The sequence below is a fragment of the Camarhynchus parvulus genome, chromosome 1 (assembly GCF_901933205.1).
Source record: "Camarhynchus parvulus chromosome 1, STF_HiC, whole genome shotgun sequence".
In the NCBI taxonomy this organism is placed as follows: domain Eukaryota; kingdom Metazoa; phylum Chordata; class Aves; order Passeriformes; family Thraupidae; genus Camarhynchus; species Camarhynchus parvulus.
The window spans coordinates 91424975-91444815 of NC_044571.1; the positions used below are offsets into that span (position 1 = coordinate 91424975).

A 19841-nucleotide genomic window follows, 5' to 3' on the forward strand; every position below is an offset into this window, starting at 1 on the left:
CACACTGACTGGTTAGGGTGTCTGACTCAGCAACCTCCTCCCTGTCCCTTTGTACCCCATGGGCACTCAGAGTTTCTTCTGGAAGGTGGCACTGAAAGCCAGGAACCTCCCACTGGTCACTGGATGGGGTCACTCCCTCTTTTCTTAGTGACCTCTCCAGCTTGGGCTGCTTGGGGATCCAAAGTGCTCAGTCCAGTGCCAGATGAAGCCTTTGTCAGGCTGGCAAAGAATGGGCACCTTGCTTGCTGGTGGGGAGGTTTGGTGGGTGGCAGCACCGTGGCTGGGAAGGGACAGGAGAAGGGAGAGCCAGCAGGGCAGGGAGGTGGGAATTTCAGTGCCCACTGCTGCCACTGGGAGCTGGGGGGATCAGAAGGAGGAGAAGTGGTGCCTGACCCAGTGAGAGTAGCAGACACCTGTAAAGGAGGTGGCATGGGCTGTTGTCTTGGAAAAGACCCTTGTGAAGGTGCATGTCTGTGTACACCGAACTTGGAGGTGATACCCAGTGAGAGTGGAACGAGTTACTGCAACTGCCCTTCTGGTTTATTTTTGTCTAGGGGAAGAGAAGTATTGTCTTTTGTGTGCAGTGTGTTTATAACTCAATTTCCCTTCTGACTGCTGCCTTGCTCCATGCTCTCTTGTCCTCCTCCATCTGGTTTCTCTTGTAGTTTTAAATGAGGACAGTTTGGCTGTCTGGCAGAACAAGCAGGGTCTGTGTGACACCAGCTGCCCCTTCCAGCTCCTAAGCCTCCTAAGCTTCCAGCACAGTGTTAATTATAGGAGTGTCAAGACTGGACTCCCTGACCCCATCTCCTTTCTGTGCCTGCACGTACAGCCCCTGCTGCAAATCCCCATCCACGTCTGATCTCCTTTGGGAGACACCCAGCCCTGTGATTTACATGCCCTGTGACTCTGATAGAGACCTGTTGTAAAGCACATGCCAGAGCCTGTACCTTCCTGCATTCAGGGTTGATCCCAGCCTCAGTTCATCAGGAGCCGCGTCTGAAATAATCCTACCAGCTCAGAAACTCCTGGAAGTGGGAGAGAGCTGCTCACTGCTGCTCTAACCTCACCACCCTCAAAAGCCCAAAAGGCTAAGCTTTGTAGGAGAACAGAGCTGCTCAGGAATGCCAGAGCTACAGGTCCTGCTCAAAGAAAACATTTATTGTGCTCCAGTTCCATACAAGTGCTGCATTTAGGGGCTTGATTTGCAGGAAGTCAATGTAGTCCCTTCACCTCCAGGGATCTGAGGTTGAAGTCTGTAATTTTCAGTTGCAAATGAAAAGTGTCCTCTATGGGATTTTTTTTTTGACATCACAAAACTGCCACAAATTTTGGCATAACTGACTGTTTCTCTTCCTATGAGCCAAAGACCTGGTATGGCAGGGAATCTTGTACATGATGAGTGAAGGGCACTGGCAGAGATATGTGAGAAGCCCAGGGTTGGAAAAGCAAGGAGAAATGCAGGGCTGCAGTAAGAGATACCAGCAGAGCTCAGTGTATGTTGCCTATTTGCAATTTATAGGTTGTCTCTGCTGTGCAGTTTTCACCCACTTTTAAAAATGGGTTGAATTTTATACATTTGCTTCAGATTGTTCCCCCCAGGCCCGTGTTTTTTGCTTACCAGTCCTCAACAGATGGATGTAGCCTCTCTTCTTCTGTATAGGGGGTTTGCTTACCTGCCTGAAGCCTCTTGACCTAATTTACTCCAAGGAAACTTAGAACTCAGCCAAAAAATGGTGTGATTTAATAGGTCTTACTTTCAAGAGGTCAAATTAGTCACAACAAACATCACTATGCAGACATTTTTAGTTGGTTTTCTTATTCTTAATACTGAGGTTTAAAAAAGTATCTAATAAAGCATTCTTTGTGCATGCACCCCATTTTTTGGCAGCCAGGCGCCATCATATGAGGCTTGTCTCCATGAAAGACTGTTAACCTTTAGACAAACCTTGTCATGTGGCTGTCGTGATCAAATATGTTTTCTGTTCAATTTATTATATTTTGGGTTGCAAGGAGTTCAATGGTTTCTTTTCCCTCACCCAGACTGATCTGATGTGGATGTGAATCTGCCTTTCATTTTTGCTGGTTACATGTCGTTTATTCCAAGACCCCTACCAAGAAGGAAATTTTAATATGCCATGTATGCATAGCTTCTACCATAAAGATGTTAAAGCCTGATTTTCCAGAAATGGAAATGAGGCCTGAAGTAATTTATCTTTCTCTTTTTTTTAGCATTCTCATCATCATATGATCTGAGTTCCCTACTGCAGTTAATCAGGACTTACTCAGAGATGGAAGGTCCTCTTTTTTTGATGTGTCACTTGGACTTTTCTTGGAAGGATATTAAGGAAATTTAGTACTTCTTGTTTTTTGCTCTGTCCTCTTCCACACCATTCAGCCCGCGTAGCAAGTTGCATGCACTGAAAGGAATGCTTTCCAGGTTCTTTCCTTTCTGGAAGGCTCTGATGCACCTTCCCCTCCAAAGTCCTTGAGGAGAGAATACTATAGCTCTGTGACTGTTGTGGACAAAGCTTTCACTCTGTAGGCTTCAGCTGTTCTCTTTGCAATTCCATGGTTTCATGAACACTGCTTAGGCTTAGGGCGTCTGCCTTGAGCTCCGCCCAGCAGCCTGAGGGTCTTGAAAATCAGCACAAGGGCTTTGAGTGTAACACACCATGACCAATGTACCCATGTTATTGAGTGCCTGCTCAAAAAACCCATAAAGTCAGTTTTTCCCTGCTGTTTTGGAGAAGCTCCTTTGGCTGAGAAGAATTAGTCTATTCGGACCGTACAGGCTTCCAAGTAATCACTGGGACTTTGTGCACGCCTGTATTTGGGTTGGCCAAAAAACAAGAGAAGGGACACACAGAAGGACTCCTTCTTTACTTCCCTCAGCAAGTCAGGAGGCAGAAGGGCATCCCTTCCCTGACTGACTGGCTCAGTAGCAGTATGTCCCTGAGGTGGGTGCAAGCTTGGAGCCTTTCTCACCAGAGCCTGTGCCCTGCAGTGCTTGGCAGGGACAGGTCCACCCATGAGCGGGCTCTGGCCTCAGTGGCTCCCATGAGAAATAATAAAATAATAAAAAAATAATAATGTACTAATTGTTTTTGTTCAGGCTGTCGTTGGAGGGCTGTCTTTGGATGCCATCTGATGAAGCGCATGTTAATATGTCATTACAGTCCTGAACTTTGAGCAGAAAGGCTCAAGGAAGGTCCAGCCAGAGGCATTGTCTCCGGGGTGTCACAAAGATGCAGTAATTGCTATGCCTGGCTTTCCAGTCAAATCTATGGCTTAGCTGGTTTTTCTCCATACAGCTTTTGAAATGTGCAGTGCAGCAGAGTCAGCATTATAGCAGGGAACTTTTGACTTGTGCATTTACTGACTTTTGTGCCTATGACTGTGTGAAGCATTGCATTAAATACACAGTAGTTTCTAGCACCTAATAAGGAAGGGCTTTCTTACTGTTATTGTTATAGCTTGGGTTGTTATAGTACTGGGGACAGGGAGCCTTGTTCTGACCAAGAGAATGGGGGGTTCTTATACCTATATAATGGGGAAAAAATAAACATATACTTTGGGTCCAAGTCTGGATGTAAATGTTGTGCCTCAGGCTCCTCTCAGCTTTAAGACTGGTTAAGTCTTTGTCTAGTTATGCTGATGGAGTTCTTTTGAAGCCGATGTCAGGTTTTGTCAGTGTGCAGATCTAGTCAATATTTGAACTTTATACCCCCTCAGTGGGATTTATGAGCACTAAACTGTGGGTTTGTAGGCTTATATGGAAGTGTGAATGCTTCTCTGATTTTTATCCAAGCCAATGAGACCTTTTGGCACAATTCAGCAAGGCTAGAGCTCTATATTGTGGAGGGTGGAGGTTCCCAGGACCTCAAGCTTTACCACATGCTTTCAATTAGAATGAAAGAGCTTATTTTATTTTATTTTGGAAGAAAAAGGAAGAGAGGGAAACCCTACCTTTCTTTCTGCTATTTTTCTGTGACTTCAGGGTCACATGCCAATGAGCATTGCATGGCACAATCACAGTATATCCTCACAGCCACTTTGCAGGAGCTATTTTTGATTTGCCCTGTGTTTCTTTCATTGCTGTACCCATCCCTGCATCCACAGAGAGCCTCTGCTGGTTTTTTCATGGAACTGTCTCCTCTGTGGTGACTTGTGGGAGCTGTCAGTGTGTATTCACTGGACATCTTGCTTTGCTTTCCTCTCGTAGTCCCTTACGTGCTGAAGAGCTGTGCGGAGTTCATTGAGACTCATGGCATCGTGGATGGGATCTACCGGCTCTCAGGAGTGACATCCAACATACAGAAGTTGAGGTAAGGGCAATGTTTGGGAGTGTCAGAGGGATTCAGGGACATTACTCATACCTTTTTGGTGTTAGTCCCTCAGGTACAGACTATGGCCAACAGAGGTCCACACTGACGCAGAAGATAAACTGTCTTTGAAGTTGCTAACAGGGGAAGACAGCATTTTAGGGATTAGCCCCCAAAAACCTATGTCTCCCTCTGCATCTATTAGTGAGAAAGGCAAGGAGGGTCTCAGTGCAAATACTGAGTTGCTCTCTCTCACTCTGGGACAAAGCAATCTCTCTATATCAGTTTGAGATCCACTCCCTGCATTAGGGATAATGGAGACTAGTTGAAACTTCAGGGTCCCCCTGAACTTGGGACACAATCTGGGGCAGCCTGAAGAGACATCTCTGCTTTCCCATTTGTTTTTTCTCACTTACTCTGTAAATGAGTACTTAAAGTAGAGTACTGGCCTGCTATGACTCTTATTCACCCATATTGTTTTGCTTCCATATTGTTTCAGACAAGAGTTTGTTTCTGACCAATGCCCAGATTTGACAAGGGAAGTTTACCTCCAGGACATCCACTGTGTGGGGTCACTCTGCAAGCTGTACTTCAGGGAACTGCCCAACCCTCTCCTCACTTATGAGCTCTACAAGAAATTCACGGTAAGATCCTTGGCTGTTCTTGTTCTTCTCCAGCAGTGTGGATGTGCTGCAGATTCCTCCATGACAGCTGTTTGGGATTCACTCCAATGTCCTGGCTTCTGGTGCATCTATCCATATAAACACTTCTCAGTGCTCTTCCCTCCTCATGTCATGTTGGCTCTCTTTTCCTGTCCTTGTTTCTTTTCACCATTTCATGTTTATTTCTCTCAGTTTGTCTGCTGTTTCCTCCCCTTCATCTTGCTCATTTTTTCACTGTGTTGCTTCCCCCCTGCCTCTTTTTCTCCCCGTTGTGCACCTCCTCCCAGCACTGCTAATTCTCTTTCTTCTCCTCATTACTGTCCATCACTGAGTCTTCTGGCTCACCTGGGCTTGTGATCATAATCACAGGGGTGTGGTTTCCTCATCCCTGTCCCTCCAACTGTCCCTGACACCTGCACAAACTGATTGCCCAGCCCATGTGTAAAGCATACACTTTTCTGCATCTGTCACACTTTTCATACTGTTTGTAGAGCTGCAGATGATGGTACTGGTTATGCCAGATACGGCATATCGGGTCCATCATGATCACATTATAAATACAAATGGCAAAGGAAAGTGGCAACTGGCCAAGCAGAAATCTCTAACTTTGTTTAAAGAGATTACAATTCAAAGAGTAGTTACTTGATTCTGGAAAGCAGCCATAGATTATACGTGGATACAGTTGGAGCTTAGGAGCAGACTGCAGGGGAGCAGAAATATAAGACCACAAAGCCTGAATTTTTAAGAGACTTGGCTAATTTTGATGACAGATAATATTTTATTAAAAGGTGGCACAGCAAGCTATGCTTGTTATTAAAGCTGCGCGTTTCTTAGCACTCCAAATTTACTTTCAGTTTTTTATGACACCAGCAAATTTACATTCCATCATTGAGGCTGAAATCTTGCGTGCTGAAGGTATGCACGTTCAGCTAAAAGAATTTACCAACTTCTTAAGATAACTGGTGGGGGGATGGGAAAGATTGTTTTCTCAGTGTTAGAAACATCCGTCCTTTGTTAAGAATTTCTGTCATCCTGCTCTTTCCCATTTGCTGGGAGGAGGAGGAGGCGACAGCCATTGCCAAAAATGTCAGATGTTGCAGAGAAGAAGTTCTGCAAAATCAGGTGTTGCTCTCTGAGTTGCCTCTATCCCACCCAAATCAAGCACTTCCAAGTGACACTGCTGTGGCACAGGAGGCACTGGGAGAGATCCATGGGGTCCTCACAAGGAGACACTCTCCAAAATCTCCCTGTTGCCTGTTTTGGGAAGAGGTGTCAGTGCAAGGGGTGCTTGCTGTGGGGCAAAGCCAGATGGGACCAGCCAAGCAGGAACTTGCTGTAAAGAGTCAGGTAGCTCTTAGGAACACAACTCTGCTGGGGATTTTGGGGTGGGAGCAGCTCGCTGTGCTGCTGCCTGACAGCCATGCTGTAATGTTAGGTGTCTTGCTGTTCCAAATTTTAAGTAAGATTGGTCTTTGTTTCAAGGTGATGTAGAGTCAAATCTTCAGGGAAAATCCTGAGCAGATTTGAAAAATTGACCTGTATCCTCAGGATATAAGGATTTTGAGGATATGGGGTAGGATTGCTGGAGACAGTCAGGATGAATAGGATCTTGAAAATACAGGGTATCATTCAACCATTCACTGTAACTGATGAGTCTCATTCTTGTTGGAGCTATTTGGCCGGTGTCTTCCTGGCTATCACTACTGATTTATGGAAGAAAAAATGCTCTAAAGGAAACATTAAGATTTAGATGGAAACTTCTTTTAGGAAAGAATGTTTGCTGAAAAGTGAAGTTTTGGGATGATGACTTGCAGATTTTCAGTAGATACATTTGGTAAATAGCTTATTCAAAAACAAAAGGGAAAACATTTCTGTAACTGTCTGAGTGTTTCTTTTACAAGTACTTTCTAAAGGAAATGTTTCAATGTTACATCAACACATCTAACTTACAGAAAATGTCTTTCAGAAAAGGGTTAAATAGTTCCAAATTTTAATTATCATTTCTGTAACTAATGTTTGAGTGTGATGCTTTTGGTCAACCTTGAACAGTTGTTCTCTAAAATCTTATGCCATCTTCCCAAAATGTTATCACTTTGGGTTGACCTAAAAGGGTGTTTTTTTTTTCTAAATCTCTGGCTTTTCAGTTTTTCCACTTAGCCACAAAATCCATTATTCATGTAAGCCTGCTCAGAAGGGATTTATAATTGGTAACCCAGCTGACAGGAAGCACAGATACTAGGAGGAAAGAAAGAAGAAAGACCAATTCCCCAAGGAGCAGAAACCCCCTAGGAGAGTGTGTGTGCGTGGGGTGTCTGAACAGGGAACAGTGGCAACTGTACCTCAGCAGATGAGTGCTGGGAGGAATAAAGAACACATGCTAATCCCAGCCTGACTGAGCCAGAGCTGGCTCTGAGCTGGGATAGGCTGCACTTTGAGTCACCACAGTGATTCAGAGATTTCTGTCTAAGGAAAGTCAAATTCTTAATGACTCGGGAAGGGTTGTCCTCTTGGTCATCGCTATGTCAAGTTCACAGGTGTAACATCCCAATCATGACCTCACTGGCTATAAATTTTTGCTAAATGATTGCCATCTTGTATCCTAGTGATGGATGGTTGTTTCTCAGGACAGATAAGTTTACTCTGCTTGGCTTGTTCTAGCCTGGGCATAGAGGGACCAGCTCTAGGAGGCTAAGGTTACCTTCTCTCTCTGGACTGTATTGCACTTATTAACCAGGGCTTATGAATTGTGGAGTCCCAGAATCACTAGTGGAGTTAAAAAAAAATCTTAAATGGCATAAATCCATACCATGATGAACAGATATGCAAGAAATTGAATTATTGGTTTTTCCTTGAATTTTGTGTTCTGCTGCTGTAATCTGCAGTTTTGGAGGGCTCCTCAGGTCACAAAAGCACAGCTTGTGTGGGTCAGACATGTGGCTTGGAGGACTGAACAGGTCATGACCTCAGAGAAGCTGGTATTCACTTGCTGTCTAATCATTAGGTGTTTGAGACCCAGAAGGTTGAATATGGGAATGAAAATATGCACCAGGGGAGAAAATAATGTGTACAATCTAGGTGAAATCTAAGGTGCACCAGTTAAAGTTTTTATTTCTCTCAGTCTCCATTTTTGGACAAGGCTATTCAACTGGAAACATTGTAGTAAGATTACAAGAGCTCTTATGCTTCAGATTTCTGGCCTTTTTTTTAAGGCACCATAGATGCTGGTGATGGAGAGAGACGGGGAGACTGACTCGGTGATCAGAATCTGATTTTATTGTGGGATACAAATACTTATATACTATTTCAGGGAGACTAGTAATATGTATTACAATGATTAGGTTAAAATCACATACACAAACTTAAGCATATAACAACATCTTTTGCTTGCAGAGTTAAATGGGATTTTCTTTTTCTGGTAAACCCCTTTGATTTAATCTTCTTGCAATCTAGGTCTAATTTTCAAAGTTCCATTTGCTTTTGCCAAGACATCCTGTTATCAAGTCTCTTATGTTAACCAGGCCAAAGCCCATCATCTGTCTTGCGTCCCCCAACATTCCAACACAGAGACACTTGTAAAATCACTAGAAGGAGTTAACCTGCCTTTAATTTGGGCAAACCAAATACACGTGCCTCTCATATATACCTAACTAGTGAGCTCACTTGTTTTGATCTGCCATCACTTCTCTGGGCTGGAAACTGGCAGTGTTTGGTTAGCTGATGGTTGCAGATGAGAAGTGATCTGCAGGGAAGAGGGCAGTGACAAAACCAGCGGTGGTAGCATCGTCACGGGGGATGCTGTAGTGGCTGCTGCAGGAAGATACTTCTCTAGCAGTAGCTGGTAATTTCAGGTTCATGACGTTTTAAGTGATGGATGGCTTGGGAAGGGTTGTTTCCTTCCTTTCCTCCCCTGGCAGAGCTGACATCTGTCTGGAGGCAAAGCTTGTGCTGGCTGTGTGGGTCACAGCATCTTCCTTTGAACTCACTCCAAACTCCAGCGGCAGTCGGGTGGGTAGGAGGAGGTTCCCAGACAGTCATGCACTGTTTGAACTGGTGGTGGCTTGTCCTCCCCCAGCAGAAATATTGAAAGGGAATAGCTGAACAGATGAATGCCAATGCAGTGAACTCCCAGGAATGCTGACAAAAGCTTCTCATGGCTCTCTGAGCTCTTGGTCTGTAGAGATTTGCTCAAGACTGAGATGTATAACTTTGATTCTGTCTAAGCCTGAGTATAAGAATTTATTAATCTGCTGGGCAGGGATTCTGCTATGGCTTCTTCCATCATGAAAGATGCAAACCCACAAAAATAATCAGCTATGCTGTTATGACAGACAAAATAATGTTTATTTTGAAGAATACAGAACATGTATATCCAAGGTATTCTCATAACACAGCTTGAAAAACATATTTTAACAGGTTATTTTTGGGGGGGTGTCATTGCTTTTTGCCTTTCCATTATTTCCACTTCTCTTTTTCTCCTCTCTTTTTATTTCATCCATCATTACCCAAGTTAAAAAAAGTGAAAAGAACCAAAAAAATACCCCATGAAAAGCAAAGCAAAACAAACCAACACAAACCAAAAAAACCCCTGTAATTTGTAATTGAAGGTCTAAGTCCTTGATTGCCCCTCTCCCATAAATACTGACCACCATGTCTGAATGTCTGGGCATGGTGTGCTGAGACATGGAATAACAGTGCAGGACATCTCTGCTGTGCTGGGTACACATCTTCTTCCAATAGCTCTGTAGGGTAACAAGAGAGCATTCCCTCTGAGACAGGGTGTCTCGTGTGACCCTTCTTATCCCTCTTCCTTTTCCCCTGAGTCCATTGCCAGGGTGTACTGTTTCCTTGTGTCCCTGCAGGAAGCAGTGTCACGCTTCCCTGAGGATGAGCAGCTGGCACGAATTCAAAATGTCATCCAGGAGCTCCCACCATCACATTACAGGTAAGATTGTGTCCACAGAGGTGCTGAGGATCAGCATGGTGACCTCACCCTCATCAGGGAATAGTGCCTGAAATAGCTCTAGGATTCATTTCCAGAAATCAATTTCCAAAAGCTGACTCACCATTTCCAAATCTGGCAACAATTTATCTGGCATTTAAATATCATTGAACAAACCTTTATTAGTGACAGAACAAGGTGTCCCTGCTGCAGTCTTACCATCCTCCTTCCCCAAGTATGAGCACTGTGGCACCCTTGGGCAGTGTCCTGGGTGTGGTAAGGAGAAGATGATTTGCTGGAGGTGCTTGAGCAAGAGCTAAGAGTTCAGCCTTTGCAGCATCCCATTCCCTCTTCCACCCATCTCCTGTGTTCTTTGCTCCCATCATGCTAAGGACAGTTTGGTTCATGCCCCACCCTTGGCCACCCCAGAGCTCAGCTGTTCAGGTATTCATGCCATCCCATGCAGATGCTGGTGCTGTGTCTCCTCTGCCCCACAGGCTCTGTGGTGCCTTTGAAGACACCTGGGGAGGGGACAGGGCTGGCTCTGAGCCTCGCTGTCCCAGCAGGCAGGCCCTGGTAACGTGACACATTTTTCTTTGTGTGAAACCGCTGCAGGACGTTGGAATACCTGATCAAGCACCTGACTCATCTGGCCTCCTTCAGCAACATGACCAACATGCACACCAGAAACCTGGCCTTGGTGTGGGCTCCAAATCTCCTCAGGTACAGTAGAGGTTCCTCTAATCCAGAGCACCATGCTGAGTTCCAAGAGGAGTGGCAGCATCTGAGCTTAATGACCTGAGGGAAATGCAAAGACGGGAAAAGCTGAGCAACTAAAGGGAAGAGCATAGCAGAGCAAACAGCTTTTCTTCCAGGTTGAATAATCTAAGGTTTTACTGCCAGCGTCCAAGGAAGCCTGTGGGTTTGTGTGTTTCTTATTAAAGAAAAAAAAGTTGTTATTTGCAAGTTGAGCATAGATTTAGAAATGGGGACTTAACTCATCACTTGGGAATGTTAATGACATTTTTGATGGTGCCAGTGCTCCTGCAGCAGGGCAGTGAGAGACAGCAAGGATCAGAAGGGAGAAAACCAGGGCAATAATACTAGAGACCTGTTCCCAGATCTGCTTGTGCAAAATTGAGATGAGCTTGCTGGGCTTGAAATGGCAGCCAGTGTCAGATCTCAAGACCACCAGCTAGTTTTTCATGTTTGTTATGCCTGGCACTCTGCTGTGAAGCAGCCTGGATTAGATGCAGGCAGGGGTTTGGCTGCTATGTTGTAGAGCTAAGCAGAACAAGGAAAAATAGCATATGGGAAAAAAAAATTAAATATTTTGTATCTTGTCAAAATTCCCTTTCCATCCATCCAATACCCCTGCATTTAGAGGAATGAACTATGCAAGGAGAGTCCAGCACTGCAGCTGGGCAGGAGAGGGGTGATGGCAGAGCCATCAGGGTAGCCCTGGGCTGGCAGAGAACATTGGTTAGAGAGGTACAGGCCTGAAAAGCATGCTCTAAAGAGTTATCTCACCCTTCTGAATCCCAAAAATGGCAGAGCAGGTTCTGAAAATTAATCAAATGTTGACTCTATTGAATATCATAAATTGGGACTTTATTACTGAGACATTTTCATTCTAACATCTGTCCTTGTCAAAAAAAAATGAACTCTGTTTTTCCTTTGCAATCTTTCATAAGTACAAGTCCCAGAGAGGAAAAGAAAGGAGCAAGCAATGCAACTGCAGTCTCCTCACAGGGTTATCCTCTTGGCAATGCCCCAAGCTGTTATCTAACACGCCAGTCATTAACTTTACAAAGGATCCATTGCCCAAAGATAATTTCTTCAGCAACACTTTGGCACGTCAAGATAAGGAATATTCCTTTGCTGAGAGCAAGATTGAGAATGTGGGAGCACAGGGAGGGGGGGGGCAGAGAAGAGACGATTGGGGCACACGGTGAAGTATTGAAGAAATTGGCATGGGGAAGACCTGAGCAGGATCTAAGGGATTTCACTGAGAGGTCATTGAAGCACTGAGTAGGGATCTAGAAGCAGCCTTTGAAGGCTCCTGTGTTGTCTTTCAGGCCCAGCCTTGAAATAGCTAAAATAGGAAATTGGGAGAAGAATGGAACTTCTTGAGAGTCACAGTTTTTCCTGCTGAAAAATGTAAAAGCTGTGTGGGGAAAATAACACATTCGGGAAAGGAAGTAGCAGAGATGGCAAAGAAATCAGAGAAAATAATTTTTGAAAGAGTGAAAAGACAAAGATAGGATGAGGGCCTGTGAGGGAAGGAGAGAAAGAGGTACAGCAAGAGTGAGGCAATCATCTCAGTTGCCTTGTTTGCAGGAAGAAATCTGGTCTGTCCTTGCCAGGGGCTGTGTGTGGCAATGCTCACCACTGGTACCCCTCTTTGCTCATGCAGGTCAAAGGAGATTGAGGCAGTTGGCTGCAATGGGGATGCAGCTTTCCTGGAGGTGCGAGTGCAGCAGTTGGTGATTGAGTTCATCCTGAACCACGTGGATCAGATCTTCAACAACAACAGGAAAGCCAGCTCTGCAGAGAACATTGGTAGCAACCTCCCTGAGCCACTTCTCGTGTCACTTGCTACGTCATTCAGCTCTCCCTTCAACTAACATTACAAGCACAGTAACCCTTGCTATCACCACAGACTTCCCCAAAGACACCTTGAGCCCAATATCTCATTACTCTTGTCTTCTTCATCCCTATCTTCAACATCTTCTTTTTCAATACTAGCCTCCTTTAGTGTTTTCTCAGGTTGCCTTATGTCTCATCTTTTGCATGATCTCCTGTGGCTTAACCCTTTCCCCAAAAGGAAAAACCACTTGATTGATTCTCAATATTGGTCTAAACTTTCCCTCTAAGTCCATCAGCCCCAATCTCAGCTCTTCTGTCAGATTCCCCCAGTTACAATTCCTCATACCAACAATACCTGCCCTGCAGCCACTATTTCCACCCAAGGCAGAGGTCACACTTCCAGGCACTCCTGGGAAAAAAATTAATCTCGTGCTCCAAAAACTTCTATCTTGTTCCTGAGGACATTTTATAAAAGAGATGTATTTTTTCCTGGGACATCAATAGTTTTCAGAGATGCTGATTTTGCTGTTTAGTGATGATTTTGTTGGCAAAGACTGGGAAGTAAGAAGGCATGGATCCACAGTGACCTCACATAATTGCAGATATAAGCACCTTCCCATTTTACACACTCAAAAGACTTGTGATACCTTCAGTACTCAGGCAGTATCCACCTTTCTGCTTTGCAGCCCTGCATCAGCTCATTCTGCCCGTCTTTACCTTAACATGGCTTTGCTCCTGCCTGCATAAACAGACACTTTGGGCTATCAGTGAGACTGCTTTCTGTGCCCCTGAAATGGATTAAAAAGTTAAAGTAATGCTGGTTTTTAGAACCATCCCCCATCCTGCAACAAGACAAGGAGAAAGTTGTGGAAGTGAGAGAAAGAGATAAGCACCAAATTGGGATCAGGGAGTGAACTGCTCCAAGATTGGGGGAGGGTGGGGGCGAGCTGGAGGAAGGGAGTGAGGGAGGAGTAAAGGGAATGTGTAAATCCTGGTGGTTTTCAGAGACACCTCCTTCACACAGAAGTGTCTGCAGCAGAGGAAGCAAATCCACACAACACAGCCTTTGGCTGGCAAGCATAGCCCCTGCTGGGAATGTACTCAGATGGATAAGGTTGCTGGGGAGCTGAAAGGCTTATCTGACAAAAAGCCTTTCTCCCTGCACGTGCCACTTCTTTCCCCCCTCCACAGGAGATGTTCCAGTCAAATAAAGTCATGAAGCTCTTGCTCTCATCTCTCCTCACCCCAGGCTGGAATGTATTTTCTTGTTTTTCAGAGAGTGCATCAGTTGTGAAAAGTTTGACCCTCCCCTCGGCCTCCCTGCCAATGAAACTGGTGAGCCTGGAAGAAGCCCAGGCACGGAGTCTGTCTGCATCCCATCCTGCTCGGAAGGAGAGGAGAGAGAACAGCTTGCCTGAAATCGTGCCTGTAATTGGGTCCCTCTTCCACACAGTTGTTGACCTTCCTGACAGCAAGTAAGTGCCAAGAGGAGTGTAAAGCACAAACAGAAAAGTGCAGGTTCTCCAGTGTGATTGGGCATGATCCTTTTGTTAATGTGATGCCCCTACACCTACACTCATCTGAATCTACTGTCCCTGCACAAGGAAAATTCAGTGTCCTCAAAAGAGGCAGAGCTACTCCTGAGAAGTATTTCAGATGCTGGGTTCACAGCTTCACTAGTTCTCCTCTCTCCATCAGGGCAGAGCCTCACAGACCTCCTGCGGGAGGAATGAATTGTCTTTGCATCCTTGCAGATGGATAGCTCAGAAGCTGGCTAAAGACGGGATGAGCGCGGAGCAGATTGGGGCACAGCTCATGTATGAGTTCCACCTGCTGGTGGCTGGTCCAGGGCACGCCTGGTGCCACTGACCTGCTCCAGATTCTTCCTTCTCCTGGTTCCTCTGCAATTGCAGCCAAGCAGAAAGGCTTATTTTCACTCCCAGCATGGAGAGATATTTACATAGTGGCACCTATGCCAGCTATGTCTATGACAGGAGAAGAGTCTGATTGTAGCTGAGGTTGCTGCAGTTGTTGGCACAGCTGCCCAGAATAAGTATTTATCTATTGGTCTATCTAACTGTTAATATATGGCCGCTCTATTGTCTGGTTCAGATAGATTATAGCCTCTGCAGCAGGAGGCTCATTCATCTACTGACCCAGAAAGCACCAGAACAAAGATATTTATTGGCACTTGATATATTAAAGCAAAAAGGAGTCATCTAACAGAATACTGGCAAGAGAATAACCAGCTTAAGACAAAAATATGTTTGTCCCTCTAGAGTGTCTTCTCCTTTCTCATTTGAAAAGTCCTATCCCCAAATATTAATCCCCTTTGTTAGGACTGATTTGTACTTCTCTGTGTATTGATCAGAAAGAAAAGCAGAAATATGGGGATGGAAAGCCCAATGTGGAGAGCAGGACAGCAAGCTAACATAATTCTTCTCTGAAAGATGGGGAGATTGAAGGAGGAGTCAGAATGAGAACGAAGGAAGCGAAACAGATCTTCACAAAGAAATATGTATACAGGAAAAAAATTGCATTAGGACAAAAAGCTTCTTTCTGCAAAAGCTGGGATTTCCAAAGAGACTCAGGGAATTGATGTCCCACTTCCTCTGAGGGTTATGAGAAATTGATTTAATTCCCTTAAACCTCCTCCTGTTTGGTTAGTACATTATACTTGCACATGAATATATAACACCTGTGATTAAATTAGTGTTGGCCTGAGAAGCATTAATAGCTAGTTTTCATTAAGGAATCCCTTTATTTTTGCCATAAGACAGGGTCTTTAAAGCATAACTTTGTGCACTGAGAAATGGTACCAGTTCCATCAATTCCCTGGAATTTATCATGCATTGTGTCATTAAAACCTGTTAAAAAAGCAATTTTTCTTTGCTTTATTTGCAAGATAGTCTGAGCCTTGAAAGCCACTCTTTTCTGGAGACAGGCATGTTGATTGCTCAATCACTGTTGCTGTAGCATGATGCCAGAACTAACTATCTGAAGGCTTAGGTGTCTTTCCATCCATGAAATAGTTAAATCAGCAATACAGATACATCATTTACAGCATGATTGCTACCTATGCAGCCAACAAGGGTTGGTTGTATAGGTATGCTTTGCATGCTTTAGAGTTAAAAGAGGTGTGAGAAGAAAAAAATGGAAAGTGTTGAGGGGAGACAGTTCAGAGGCCTTTGGAGGGCATTGAAAAGGCAAAAGTCTCTAAGGTTTGGTGACCATCTGAGCCTTTTTTCCTTCCAGGAGGAAATTATCTACCAAGTCCAAGAAATGGAAGTCAATATTTAATTTGGGCCGTTCTGGCTCAGAATCAAAGTCTAAACTGAGTCGAAATGGGAGTGTCTTTGTAAGGGCACAGAAGCTCTCTGGTAAGAACACACTTTACAGCTGAATGTTTCTCTCTGAGGCTTTCTCCTGTGTTGTTGATAGCATGGGACAGCCTGTATCCACTTGCCACTAATGCCATTGACTTGAGATAATCCAATGGGGTTCTGCTTGTTGCCTGGTTTCATGCACATCTCTCACATTTTCCTGTGGTGGCAAGAAATACCCTTCCAGGAGGCTTGGACAGACAGCTACAGTAAATATTGCATTTTGATACCTGATAAACGGGCTCCTGTTGTCCAACTGTCAACTCTGGGGACTAGGAAATGTTGTGTAGGTTTGGATTAGTCCACTGTTCCAGCCCAGCCAGTCTCTGTCTCCTGAGGCTCATTACATGGCACTGGGTGAATTGCTGTCTTTCTAGGCTGTCCTTCCAGGCTGTCCTTCCACTAAAGGACTTTAAAGAACCAACTGCATTCAGTGTCTTTGTGAAAAATGAGGCACCAGGAGTGCCTTCAGCTCTGGCTCTCAGCACTTTGAAGGAAGCCATTGCTTTTGCAGAATTTACAAGAGAGAAGTTGTGTTTTCTTCTGGCTATAATCCCAAATTCTAACCTCTCCTGGGCTGCAATCTCTTAAACACTCTGCTTCCTAGAAAATCACATGGCAGTGCCAGTTCCCAGTGTTAAGAAATGATGACTCAAGCTCTAAAAACCATGAACTTGACTCAAAAGTAATCACATTCTTAAAAAGAAAGCATGCCCTTTTATTTTGAATTCATAAAGAAATGTTTTGGGTTTATATGTTCCAGATTTTTTTTAGTATCTCCAAGTCAAGGAATTGTTTTCTATAGGGAGATGAAAGTGGATTTTTTCTTTATATAATCTCATGACTTCAGGAGCTGGTGTTTGGAGGACCACTGCCTAACATTGTAGGACTTCAAATAAAACACTTCATATTGGCAACATTAGCTACCACCACATAGAAGAGAGGTTGTATTCGGATCAGAAATGAGTGTGAAGCCAAATGCTGGATCCAGCTCTTTTGGACCCCTGCCTTCCCCGTGTTTTGCATGTACAGATGGCCTCACGCAGTGCGGCCATGACAGACATCAAAATAGCTCTCTATCCTATTTTGATCACGGGATCACCTTCTCACTTTGATAAGGAATACTCTGTCCCAAAATAGCGCTAACCCAAGGAGGCCCAGGAATGATGGCAGCCCCAGTAATGGTGGAGGCTGAGCCTTGTTCCAAGGACAGCTCTGAGTGACAGGGGGCTGGACATTTTCACCAGCAGGACACACAAATGCACAGCCTTGTGCAGAGTTGTCAGCACTGAAGCAGTGCCTTTCTGTGCTGCTGTGTTACATTTTTCAGCGCTCTCTGCTTACAGCCTCATGTGAGGGAACAGACGAAGTTGCTGCTGAAACTCAGCACATGCTTTAGCACAGCTTGAGTCTGTGCACACAAATCTGTAAGTCACGTAAAATGTGACTTACACAGCTCCCCAGCTTGAATTCTGTTCTCCTGGAAAGCGGAAACGGTGCTCAAGACATCCCGTCCTATGAAAGTAAAAAGTAGCCAGGACTCCATATAAATGTAAAAAGTAGCTGGAGTTTCTCCTATGCTCATGTGAGAGTCAGAGCCAGAAGCCTCAATTATATAAACAAATGAAGTCCAACAAGCCTGCTGACTTTCTGCTTTACCTACTTTGTGCAACTCTGTAAACAGCAAACTTTGCTCCCAGACATTTTCCAGATCTCCATGGACCCTTTTTGGGCTGCCAGAGACTAACTTGTCTTCCTTGCCAGCTACATTTCCCCACCTCCCTTCCTTTTTCAGAGTAACAAAAGACAGCTTGTTTCTGGACAAGCAAGTCCAGTGAGGATGACCAGCAAAATAGGTCTCCCACTGCCCTCAGAAATTTCCCAGAGTTCTTGCTGGGGGCAGGGTATGCTCACATCAGCAAAAGAGTCGGGAGTGCAACGTAAAAATAACCCAACATTTGCTATCAGGAATGAGAGGTGATAAGGCATTTATGTCAGTTTAGTTAAAAAGTCCCCCACAACCAATAGCCTGACTAAGTCAGGGAGGGGAGTGTCACATGACAGCTTTGGGGATGCTTAACTGCTTCAGAGTGGAGGTGGTGTTGTCTGGCTGGGTTAAGTATAGCTCTCCACATGTCCAGCAGGTGCAAAGCTGTTGTTAGCACTAGCAGATCCCCAGCTGTGTGGACAAGTGTTGTGGGTAATAAGCCATGGGATGTAGATACATGGGGGAATGCTTGGAAATGGAAAATGTCTGCCTGGCATGCCTGTCTATATGTATGCAGCCTTTGATCTTTATGGGCTGAAGCCTGCAAAGCCACAGGACCTGATACCTGCTTCTAAAACTCTTTTTCCACAGAAAAAGCAACTATCCGACCTGCAAAGAGCATGGACTCGCTGTGCTCCCTGCCAGTGGAAGGTGAGACATCCACAGCCTGCCTGTACTGTAGGGGGAAGGATTGCAGCTCTGCATTTTCAGCAGCATGGATCACAGAATCACAGAATGGTTTGGGTTGAAAGGGACTTTAGAATAAGCTCCTAGTTCCAAAACCCCTGCCACAGGCAGGGACACCTTCCACTATGCCAGGTGGTACCAACACTTGAGCAAGCCTCGAACACTTCCAGGGATGGGGTATCCACAGCTGCTGTGGACAGCCTGTTCCAGAGTCTCACCACCCTCAATGGGTGAGCAGTCTGTGTCTATCTCACCATGTTGTGTATCTTGGTGTACTTATGCCATGGCTGCTGACGTGTGTCCCCATCTCTGTGTGCGTGCATTTTTGACTCTTTCCCGTGTTGTTTATCTCAGTGCATCCACCTGAGAGTTACCTCTGTGTTTAGCTGCACCTTTCTTGGCAGTTGGACTGCTTTGATTTCTTTCTTGGTTATTCTGGGCACAAAAATCCCATTTGGAGGTGAAAAAGGCTTACAAAAAGGTGACAAAGCCTGGTGTGTGCGTTGTGGGCAGTATGTGATAGCCCTAGACTTGGCTGCATCTGATGGAGAAGGGTGTCTAATAAAAGTCTGAGCTGACTTCCACTGGAGAGCATTCGGTCCTGAGCTGCCTGCCTGTTTTGAAGGAAGCCCTAGGCTAGAGCATAGAAAGCCTTCAGTGCCACTTATCTCCATCTGTCTGGGGAAATATGAGTGTTCAGCAGGGCAGGACTCATCCCTGAGGGATTGAGGAGGGCTCCTCACAGAGGAAGTTTGTTTGCTAGTTCTTTGCTTCCCACTGACTCGCTCCTATGTTCCTGTCTCTAGGGGAGGATGACAAAAGCAGGTTCAAACGGTCAGTGACTACTGGAGGATTCTTTGTTCCCACCAAGATACGGACAGGAGGCACAGGCAGCTCATATGACCTCAGCAAGGAGAATGAGTGGGAGCGGGAAGGATCTGCCATGGGAGCCAAAGGAAGTTCAGAGCTGGGTGGGGAGAGAGGTCTTCCCCGGATGCCGCAGGTGAAGTCACCCCCTGAGCAGCTGAAGGTTTTCCGGGTAGCAGAGAATGCTGAAAACGAGCAGACTTCAGCCAAAGGAGTGCTCATGTTCTACACCTCTGAAACAGCCACCAAGTCAGGCTTCCCAAGCAGCCTCTTTCCCTTGGAGGCCTCTCCTCATCACCAGAGGAAAGCCCTGAACATCTCGGAGCCATTTGCTGTCTCTGTCCCACTGAGGGTATCGGCAGTCATCAGCACCAACAGCACACCCTGCCGCCTGCCCACCAAGGAGAAGCATTCCCTTTCCAGTCTAGAGGAGCTGTCTTCTCTGGTGGAGAGCACCAGCCCCTCTGCTCTGGAGCCAGGGACCCACACAAGGACAGAGCAAGCAGCGGAGCGCAAGGAGAAACAGCCGGGGCCAACTCTGCCATTGGCAGCACCCAGAGGTAAGTTGTGTTAAGTAGGGGGGTATGGATCCTCAGCTGGGCTGCTGGAAGTGCCCTGCAG

At 45.3% G+C, this 19841-nt stretch overlaps 1 protein-coding gene across 3 annotated transcripts in view; it reads left to right on the forward strand.

Moving 5' to 3' along the window:
- ARHGAP31 (Rho GTPase activating protein 31) overlaps positions 1–19841 on the forward strand; it is a 61120-nt gene that overhangs the window by 32319 nt on the left and 8960 nt on the right. For all 3 annotated transcript variants that reach the window (XM_030945510.1, XM_030945520.1, XM_030945530.1), the window contains exons 2-10: positions 4226–4328; positions 4825–4969; positions 9847–9929; positions 10542–10649; positions 12343–12488; positions 13792–13990; positions 15771–15895; positions 18258–18317; positions 19160–19780. In XM_030945510.1, coding sequence (XP_030801370.1) covers positions 4226–4328; positions 4825–4969; positions 9847–9929; positions 10542–10649; positions 12343–12488; positions 13792–13990; positions 15771–15895; positions 18258–18317; positions 19160–19780 — 1590 coding nt within the window. The remainder of the gene's footprint in view (positions 1–4225; positions 4329–4824; positions 4970–9846; positions 9930–10541; positions 10650–12342; positions 12489–13791; positions 13991–15770; positions 15896–18257; positions 18318–19159; positions 19781–19841) is intronic.